The sequence below is a fragment of the Myotis myotis genome, unplaced genomic scaffold, assembly GCF_014108235.1.
Source record: "Myotis myotis isolate mMyoMyo1 unplaced genomic scaffold, mMyoMyo1.p scaffold_m19_p_26, whole genome shotgun sequence".
NCBI classification, from domain to species: Eukaryota; Metazoa; Chordata; class Mammalia; order Chiroptera; family Vespertilionidae; genus Myotis; species Myotis myotis.
In genome coordinates, this window is record NW_023416331.1 from 666,714 (window position 1) to 677,721 (window position 11,008).

The window sequence follows — 11,008 nt, forward strand, 5'->3', positions numbered from 1 at the left end:
AATGCAGTCAACAAGTATTCATATATACAATTTCAAACAAGCAGGAAGCGTTGGATACTGAAGGCCCAGGGTCATCACCTGCTTCCACCTTATATCAACTCCTGCCAGACGGCTCGTCATAGAATGCCTCTTTATTAACCACTTCATTGACATAATTTACGTACCAGAAAAGTCACCGGTTTCGGTATACAAATTGTGGGTCTGTAGTGTGTTTCCTGTGTGCGTGCTTCACCACTATCTTGTTTGAGAACTTTCCACCACTCCAAGAAGAAGCCTCCTCGCCACCACTTGGATGCCAGGCCCAGGCCGCCCCGTCTGTGTTCTGTATCTGAACTGGCATTTCTGAGCACCACACCAAGGGCAGCATGCAGTCCATGTTCTACACTGGCTTCTTCACTGAGCACATGTTTGAGGTCCACCCATGTTGTGGCATCAAGCAGTACTTCATTCCTTTGTACAGCCAGGTAGTGTTCCTTATAGGGTAGACCATTGCTGTGTTTTTACACTCATCCCAGACACTGCACTTCATCACCATATTTACAGTCCTCTCTTTAAGAAGGCTGTTTAAAAATGACCACATGATAATGATTGTGCCTTAAAAATGACCAGTCATTCCTTAGTTTCCTCAAGTATCAGTCAGTGCTACAGTTTCCTGGTTGTTTCATATTTGTTGTTTTCCAAAGTTGTTGCTGAAATTTGGTCTAAATAAAGAAGGCAGGTAGGCGGATTTTAAATGGCGGTGGAATAAGTGGATGTTGTATAGACATGCTCCCAGGACCAAACTGGAATTACAACTGAAATACGGGAAAACCTCCAGAATAATTAATGGAGGACGCCCTGGAGAAAACCCTGCTAATAGAGGACGGAAAGTGGAGACAACATAGAGACTGATGGGAAGGGCCGGAGGCGCAAAAGGGCTGGTCAGGCTCCCACAGACAGCAGCTGAAGTCCTGGAGAGATATCTCAGCTGTGGGGGGTTGCCACTGAGAACTCTGGGGTCAAATCCCCAAGCTGGGCCCCCAGCAGAAAGCACCAGAACTGAGAAGGGTACCCACACAACATCTGGCTGGGAGAAGCAGCAGGGTTGCTGTCTGCCAGGGAGAGACAGCTGGAAATGCAGGCACGCTCTTAAAGGGCCAACGCACAAAATTCCCTGTGGAGCCACTCCTTGTGCTCTGGCAGAGTGGACTGCAGCTGTGTGAACAGAAGCCAGCTTTGGGGCTCTGGGGTTAGAGCTCAGAAGGCAGACACCCCAGATAACCATGCTGAGTCATCCCTCACTGTGCGGAGGTGATCTTTCTCATGCAGACATTTGCTATACAGGTGGCCTTGACTGGGGGGAAGACAGTTGACCCACCATATTGGAAAACCCATTAAGAGACTGAGAATAACCATTAGCCTCCAAGCAGAAGCCATTGCACCATCCTATAGAAAAAACCTCTTGCCACACCTGTGGACAATTGCCTGAGGGCAACTCAAGACCGAATCCTATCAGTCTGTAGACAGAGGTGGTCTCTGGAGACTTCGAGTCTTTGCCTAAGATAATTAGTCAGAAACAGCTTGGCACCATCCTGCACTAGAGATTGAGAGGCGTAGCAGATCTACCTAATACAGAGTCATAAACCCAAACAGGTAGCCCAAATGAAGAGACAAAGAAACAACCCCCAAATGAAAGAACAAGAGAAGTCTCCAAAAGAAGAGAGAAATGAAATGGAGATAAGAAATTTATCTGATATAAAGTTCAGGATAATGATGGTAAAGATGCTCAAAAGCATGAGAAAAGATATAGTAACTATGAAAACACAAAGAATGACAAAGCACAAATAAAGAACACATTGGAAGGAATACACAGCAGATTAGGGGAAGCTGAGGATTGAATCAGAGAATTAGAAGACAGGGTTGAAAAAAATCACTCAGAGAACCAAAAAGAAGAAACAATCAAAAAACAGGAGGACAGCTTAAGGAAGCTGTGGGACAACATGAAACATAACAATATTAGAATAGCAGGTGTGCCAGAAGAGGCAGAAAGGGAGAAGGATAGAGAAGGTGTTTGAAGAAATAATGTCAGAAAACTTTTCTAACCTGGTAAAGGAAAAAGTCACACAAGTTCAGGAGGCACAGAGAGTCCCAAATAAGAATAACTCAAAAAGTTACATCATAATTAAAATGCCAAAAATTAAAGAGAGAATCTTAAAGGCAGCAAGAGAAAAGCAAACTGTTACCTACAAAGGAGTTCCCATAAGGCTGACACCCAATTACTCATCAGAAACTCTACAGGCCAGAAGGGAATGGCATGAACTACTCAAAGCAACAGAAAGCAAGGATCTGAGACCAAGATTACTCTATCCAGCAAAGCTATCATTCATAATAGTCAAAAAAAAGCTTCCCAGACAAAAAAAATAAAATAAAAAGGCTAAAGGAGTTCATCACCACCAACCAGCATTAAAAGAAATGCTAAGCCCTAACTGGTTTGGCTCAGTGGATAGAGCATCAGCCTGTGGACTGAAGGGTCCCAGGTTTGATTCCGATCAAGGGCATGTACCTTGGTTGCGGGCACATCCCCAGTGGGGGATGTGCAGGAGGCAGCTGATCAGTGTTTCTCTTTCATCGATGTTTCTAACTCTCTATCCCTCTCCCTTCCTCTCTGTAAAAAAAAAAAAAAAGAAAAGAAAGAAATGCTAAAAGGACTACTGTAATGAGAAGAAGTAGAGAACGCTAAGCATACAGAAGTAGAATAGCATAAATAAGCACCTATCGATAATAATCTTAAATGAAAATGTATTAAATGTGCCCATCAAAACATGACCCAATTATATGCTGTCTACAAGAGACCCACTTCAGAACAAAAGACACACACAGGATGAGAGTGAAGGGATGGAAAATTTTTTCCATGCAAATGGAAGTGAAAAAAAGCTGGTGTAGCAATACTCATATCTGACAAAATAGACTTCAAAATGAAGGCCATCACAAGAGACAACAAAGGTCACTACATAATACTAAAGGGACTGATACAACAAAAGGATATAACCCTGGTAAACATATATGCACCCAATATAAGAGCACCGAAATATACAAAAAAGAACTTCTAGGGGACTTTAAGGGAGAGATCAACAACAATACAATAATAGTAGGGGACTTTAACACCTCCACTGACTTCACTGGACAGATCTTCCAGACAAAAAATCAACAAGGAAACAGTGACTCTAAAGGACACACTGGATCAGATGGATTTAATTGAAATTTATAGAACAATTCACACCAAAGCTGCAGAACATACAATCTTCTCAAGTGCACATGGAACATTCACAAAGATAGACCACGTATTATGATACAAAGCAAGTCTCTACAAGTTCAAGAAGACTGAAATCATATCAAGCATCTTCTCAGATCACAGTGGAATGAAATTAGAAATCAACTACAGTAAAAACAATGAAAAACACTCAAACACATGGAGGCTAAATAGCATGTTATTAAACAATGAATGGGCTACCAACAAGTTCAAGAAAGAAACAAAAAAAATTCCTGAAAGTAAATGAAAATGAACACACAACAACTTGAAATCTCTGGGACATGGGACACAGCAAAAGCAGTCCTGAGAGGAAAATTCATAGCTCTACAGGATTACCTCAAAAAAATTTTAACAATTAACTATTTAACCCTACAATTTAAAGAACTAGAAAGAGAACAAGAAAAGCCCAGAGTAAGTAGAAGGAATGAAATAATAAAGATTAGAGCAGAAATAAATGACATCAAGACTAAAAAAAACAATACAAAGAAATCAATGACACCAAGAGCTGGTTTTTTGAAAGGATAAACAACATTGATGAATCATTAGCCAAACTCATCAAGAAACAAAGAGAGAGGACTCAAAATCAGAAATGAAAGTGGTGAATTAACCACTGACACCACAGAAATACAAAGGATTGTAAGAAAATATTATGAACAACTATATGCCCAACAAGCTGGACAATGTGGATGAAATGGACAGATTCCTAGAAAAATACAATCTTCCAAATTTGAATCAGAAAGAATCAGAAAACTTGAATAGGCCAATAACAACTAAGGAAATAGAAGCAGTAAAAAAAAAAAAAAAACTCCCAGCAAACAAAAGCTCAGGTCTGGACAGCTTTACAGGGAAGTTTTACCAAACCTTCAAAGAACAACTAACACCTATCCTCCTCAAACTATTCCCAAAAATACAAGAGGAAGGAACACTTCCAAACTCTTTTTATGAGGCCATCTTTATCCTAATTCCAAAACCAGATAAAGACAGAGAATTACAGGCCAATATCCCTGATGAACATACTAGTATTTGCTAAAACCCTCAACAAAATATTAGCAAATTGGGTCCAGCAATATATTAACAAGATCATACACCATGACTAAGTGGGAATTCTTCCAGGGATGCAAAGCTGGTACAATATTTGCAAATCAATAAAAATGATATATTACATAAAAAATTGAAAGGCAAAAATCACGATCATATCAATAGACGCAGAAAAAGCATTTGACAAAACCCAACACTCATTTTTGATAAAAACTATCAACAAAGTGGGAATAGAGGGAGTATATAAAGACCATACATGAGAAACCTACAGCGAACATCATACTCAATGGACAAAAACTAAAATCATTTCCCCTAAGAACAGGAATAAAACAGGATGTCTGATTTTACCACTCTTATTCAACATAATACTGGAAGTCCTAGTCCAGTGGTTGGCAAACTCATTAGTCAACAGAGCCAAATATCAACAGTACAACGATTGAAATTTCTTTTGAGAGCCAAATTTTTTAAACTTAAACTATATAGGTAGGTACATTGTTATTAACTTAATTAGGGTACTCCTAAGGCTTAGGAAGAGCCACACTCGAGGGGCCAAAGAGCCGCATGTGGCTCACGAGCCGCAGTTTGCCAACCATGGTCCTAGTCACAGCAGTCAGACAAGAAGAAATAAAAGGCATCCACATTGGAAAGGAGGAACTAAAACTCATTTGCAGATGGCATGATATTGTACATAGAAAACTCTAAAAACTCCACCAAAAAACTACTAGATTTAATAAGTGAATTTGGCAATGTAGCAGGATACAAAATCAACACCCAAAAATCAATGGCTGTTTTATACACCAATAATGAATTCCCAGAAAGAGAAACAATCAAACAAACTATCCCATTTACCATTGCAACAACAAAAAAATAAGATAGTTAGGAATAAACTGAATCAAGGAGGTAAAAGACTTGTACTCAGAAAACTATAGGAATTTGAAAAAAGAGATAGGAGATATAAACAAGTGGAAAAATATACTGTGTTCATGGATTGGTAGAATCAACCTCATTAAAATGTCCATGCTACCAAAGGCAATCTACAGAGTCAATGCAATCCCTATTAAAATACCAACAGCATATTACACAGATCTAGAAAAAATACTCCAAAAATTTATATGGAACCAAAAAAGACCCTGAATAGCTGCAGCAATCTTGAGAAAGAAGAACAAAATTGGAGGAATTGCTATACCAGATATCAAGTTATACTACAAAGCCACCATAATCAAAACAGCCAGGTACTGGCACAAGAACAGGCATATAGATCAATGGAGCAGAACAGCGACCCCAGAAATCGAACTAAGCCATTATGCTTAATTAATATTTGACAAAGGAGGCAAGAGCATATAATGGAGTCAAGACAATCTCTTCAATAAATGCTGCTGGGAAAATTGGACAGATACATGCCAAAAAAAAAAAAAAATGAAACTAGACCACCAACTTACAGCATACACAAGAATAAACTCAAAATGGATAAAAGACTTAAATGTAAGTCGTGAAACCATAGAAATCCTAGAAGAAACCATAGGCAACATAATCTCAGACATCTCTCATAGCATGTTTACAGATATATCTCCTAGGGCAAAGGAAACTAAAGAGAAAATAAACAAATGGGACTACGTCAAAATAAAAAGCTTCTGCACAGCAAAAGAAACCATCAACAAAACAACAAGAAAGCCCACTGCATGGGAGAACATATTTGGCAATGATTCATCTAATAAAGGGTTAATCTCCAAAACATATAAGGAACTCATACAACTTAACAAAAGGAGGACAAACAATCCAATTAAGTAATTGGCAAAGGACCCAAATAGACACTTCTCCAAAGTGGACATACGGATGGCCAAGAGACATATGAAAAAAATGCTCAAAGTTACTGATCATCAGAGAAATGCAAATTAAAACAACAATAAGTTATCACCTCACACCTGTCAGACTGGCTACCATCAACAAATCCACAAACGACAAGTGCTGGAGAGGATGTGGAGAAAGGGAACCCCTGTGCACTGCTGGTGGGAATGCAGACTGGTACAGCCACTATGGAAAACAGTATGGAGTTTCCTCAAAAAATTGGGGAACTGCCATCTGACCCAGTGACTCCACTTCTAGGAATAAGCCTAAGAAATCAGAAACACCAATCAGAAAGAATGTATGCACCCCTATGTTCATAGCAGCACAATTTACAATAACTAAGACCTGGAAACAGCCCAAGTGCCCATCAGTAGATGAATGGGTAAAAAGCTGTGGTACATTTACATTGTGGAATACTATGCAGCAGTAAAAAAGAAGGATCTCTTACCCTTTGAGACAGCATGAAGGGACCTGGAGAGTATCATGCTAAGTGAAATAAGCCAGAGAAAGACAAGTATCACATGATCTCACTCATATGTTTATCAACAAAAATAAACTGATGAACAGAGTGGATCCAGAGTCAAGGAAGCTTGGAACAGAGTGGGAGACCTCAGAGAGAAGGCAGAGGAGGGTGGGAGGTAATCAACCAAGACCTTCATGCATATATGCATGGCCCATGGACACGGACAGTGGGGTGGTGAGGGCCTGGGTGGGGAGCAGGGGCAGGCTGGAGGAGGTCTATGAGGGGAAACGGGGACCTATTAATACTTTCAACAATAAGGAATTATTTATATATATATATATATATATATATATATATATATATATATATATATATTTTATTGATTTTTTACAGAGAGGAAGGGAGAGAGATAGAGAGTTAGAAACATCGATGAGAGAGAAACATCGATCAGCTGCCTCCTGCACATCTCCCACTGGCGATGTGCCCGCAACCCAGGTACATGCCCCTGACCGGAATCGAACCTGGGACCCTTCAGTCCGCAGGCCGACGCTCTATCCACTGAGCCAAACCGGTTTCGGCAATAAGGAATTATTTTAAAAAATAATAATTTTTTAAAAAGGAAGGTGGGTTCCAATTGGGAAGATTGAAACTTTAAATAAGTGGAAGGTCCTGAAGAGAAAGTGACATTTGAACAGGACTTAAAGGAGCATCGACATGAGCCATGAAGGCATCTGGGGAAGGAGCATGTGGGCAGAGGGAACAGGCAAGGCTCCGAGGCAGGAGGCTGGCCTGTCGGACGGACCAAATAGAAAGACTTGGGTGATCATAACCAGAAAGGGGTCTTGTCAGGCCAGAGCCGGCCCCTTCTGGCCTGAACCAGGAGGGTGGGGGTCTCCCAGCTCTTCCAGCAACAGGAGACCTTGTCTGCCTCTCTTCCAGCCCCCAAAGCCGAGCCCCCTGCCAGCCCCCCCGTGAAGCCTCGCCTCGGGGAGCTGACGGTGACGGGATCCTCCCCGGACTCGCTGAGCCTGTCCTGGACCATCCCCGAGGGCCAGTTTGACCACTTCCTGGTCCAGTACAAGAACGGGGACGGGCAGCCCAAGGCGGTCCAGGTGCCAGGACACGAGGACGGGGTCACCATCTCGGGCCTGGAGCCGGACCACAAGTACAAGATGCACCTGTATGGCTTCCACGACGGCCAGCGCCAGGGCCCCGCCTCTGCCACCGGGGTGACAGGTGAGTGGGTGGTGGGAGCCCCGGGGGGACCTGCGGGAGATGACACTCGTGATGGCTGAGGGGGCGCAGGGGCCCCTCTGCTCGAGGCTGAGCCGTGGTGCCCTTGTGCCTCCCCTGGGCTCCCTGAGCACCAGCGGGGCCCTGGGCAGAGAAGGGCCCCTGGGCTGTGCGGGGCCTGCGGCCACAGCCGACCCCGAGGCTCCGGGCATGTCAGTGAGGCTGCCCCGAGGGGCTCCCTGAAGTGACCAGGGCCCGGCCATGACCAGGGCTTGGGAGGAGACCCGGACATCTCCATGGAGCCTGCCTTACCCGCCCTGTGTCTGTGCTTCTCAGCTGCAGAGGAGGAGACCCCCAGCCCCGCAGAACCCAGCACGGAGGCCCCAGAGCCCCCCGAGGAGCCCCTGCTGGGGGAGCTGACGGTGACGGGATCCTCCCCGGACTCGCTGAGCCTGTCCTGGACCGTCCCCCGGGGCCACTTCGACGCCTTCACCGTCCAGTACAAGGACAGAGACGGGCGGCCCCAGGTGGTGCGTGTCGGGGGTGAGGAGAGCGAGGTCACCGTGCGGGGCCTGGAGCCGGGGCGCAAGTACAAGATGCACCTGTACGGCCTGCACGGGGGGCGGCGCGTGGGCCCCGCGTCCACCCTGGGCCTGACCGGTGAGTGGGGCGGGGCCGCAGGGCAGGGAGGAGGGCCCTGGAAGACTCTCCCTTTGTTACCATCTTCGTGGAAACACCGGTTTTACCCCCCTGACCCCCCTCAGGCTCCGCCGCTGGCCTGGGGTCTGGTAGAGGGTGAGGCTGGGGCAGTGGGGCTGGGGCTGGAGAGTCGCTTCCCCCACAGGGGCCTCTGGCCGCACCTCACAGCCAAGGGATCGGACACTTCCTTAGAACTTGCGGGAGGGAGTCCTACCCGCATCCCTGGTCTTCCCCACCTGCTGGGCCTCAGGGGCGACTGGAGCCCTGACAGGCTGGGAGGTGCTCAGAGAGCAGCGTCTTGCCAGCGCCCCAACCTCATGGTTCAGACATCACCAGACTTAGGACTGCAGTGGGTCAGCCAGATGGGGCACTATGAGCCCAGCCACGGGAGTTCACAGGTCGACCTTGAACTTGGCAGAGAGACAAGGTCTTATCCTAATGGGGCTCCTGGTCGTGGGAAGACAGGCTGTGAACCGACAGAACAGGCAAAGGGGGGTGGATACGACAGGAAGCCCTGGGTCAGGCCAGGCCTGGGCTGCGAGGCCTAGGAGCCTGTCCACGGCCCCCCCAGGGCAGCTGAGGCCTGTGCTCAGGCAGGTGTGGGCATGGTGACAGCACGATAGGACGGAGAGTGTGTCACATCCACGACGCCACAGCTGGTGCAAAGGCCTGGGAACTGGGAGCATGGGGCACCCGAGAGGGTTTGGATGAAGTGCTCTGAGTGGGGGACAGTCCCGAGAAGGGGTGCAGAGTGGGCAGCTCAGGCAGCAGGGCTCCTCCGGGCGCACAGGGTTGTGCAGCTTTAAGTAAGACCGACTCCATCACCGTGCGTTTCTGGTCCCGTCTGGACGCTGCGCAGAGGGATGGGAGGGAGGCAGGGACAGCAGGAGGGAGGGGGGAGCACAGGTGAGAGGTGGGGGTGGCCCAGGCCAGGTGGTTGGGCTGCAGGTGTGTGGGGCGGGGAGATGGGAGAGAAGTTCAGAGAGAGTGAGGCCCGGGGCAGCTGAGGACGGAGGAGGGAGCAGGCCAGGAAGACTGCAGGTTTCTGGTCGGGTCTGAGCTGTTTGGGAGCAAAGTCCTGAGCCAAAGCGAGTGAGATGCCACCCAGGCCCAGTGGCGGGAGCCCCGGGCACAGGGACCTCGGGGCCCGTGTTCAGAGGAGAGCAGAGCCTGTGCTGAGGGGGAGTCGCAGAGGTGCTGGTGGGGTCGGGGAGGCGGGTGCTTGGGAGGGGGTCGAAGGTTTGCTGGTGGGTGGTGGGGAGATGGGGGAGGAAGGCTGACTGTGAGGGGTTGAAGGAGACATTAGAGGGACCAGAAAGAATTGGAGTTGGAGCCGCTGTGGACGGCAGATTCGGGTCCTTATTGCCTTATGTTTGCAATGGACCCTGTGTGTGCTGCGCTGAGGGCTGAGGAGACCTCACCTGTCCCCCATGTCTCTGTCCAGCTCGTCCAGCTCCCGACTACGAAGCTGTGACCACCCAAGTCCCACCCACCACGACCCCTGAGCCTCCTGTGAAGCCCCTGCTGGGGGAGCTGACGGTGACGGGATCCTCCCCGGACTCGCTGAGCCTGTCCTGGACCGTCCCCCAGGGCCAGTTTGACCACTTCCTGGTCCAGTACAAGAACGGGGACGGGCAGCCCAAGGCGGTCCGGGTGCCGGGACACGAGGACGGGGTCACCATCTCGGGCCTGGAGCCGGACCACAAGTACAAGATGCACCTGTATGGCTTTCCATGACGGCCAGCGCCAGGGCCCGCCTCTGCCACCGGGGTGACAGGTGAGTGGGTGGTGGGAGCCCCGGGGGGACCTGCGGGAGATGACACTCGTGATGGCTGAGGGGCGCAGGGGCCCCTCTGCTCGAGGCTGAGCCGTGGTGCCCTTGTGCCTCCCCTGGGCTCCCTGAGCACCAGCGGGGCCCTGGGCAGAGAAGGGCTCCTGGGCTGTGCGGGGGCTGCGGCCACAGCCGACCCCAAGGCTCCAGGCATGTCAGTGAGGCTGCCCCGAGGGCTCCCTGAAGTGACCAGGGCCCGGCCATGACCAGGGCTTGGGAGGAGACCCGGACATCTCCATGGAGCCTGCCTTACCCGCCCTGTGTCTGTGCTTCTCAGCTGCAGAGGAGGAGACCGCCAGCCCCGCAGAACCCAGCACGGAGGCCCCAGAGCCCCCCGAGGAGCCCCTGCTGGGGGAGCTGACGGTGACGGGATCCTCCCCGGACTCGCTGAGCCTGTCCTGGACCGTCCCCGGGGCCACTTCGACGCCTTCACCGTCCAGTACAAGGACAGGGACGGGCGGCCCCAGGGTGGTGCGTGTCGGGGGTGAGGAGAGCGAGGTCACCGTGCGGGGCCTGGAGCCGGGGCGCAAGTACAAGATGCACCTGTACGGCCTGCACGGGGGGCGGCGCGTGGGCCCCGCGTCCACCCTGGGCCTGACCGGTGAGTGGG

The 11,008-nt window shown here is 48.7% G+C and overlaps 1 protein-coding gene across 1 annotated transcript in view; it reads left to right on the top strand.

Annotated features, from left to right (window-relative positions):
* Positions 1 to 11,008, top strand: part of TNXB (tenascin XB) — an 80,290-nt gene that overhangs the window by 49,066 nt on the left and 20,216 nt on the right. Inside the window, exons 25-26 of the mRNA XM_036356443.1 lie at positions 7,575 to 7,871; positions 10,676 to 10,999. Coding sequence (XP_036212336.1) covers positions 7,575 to 7,871; positions 10,676 to 10,999 — 621 coding nt within the window. The remainder of the gene's footprint in view (positions 1 to 7,574; positions 7,872 to 10,675; positions 11,000 to 11,008) is intronic.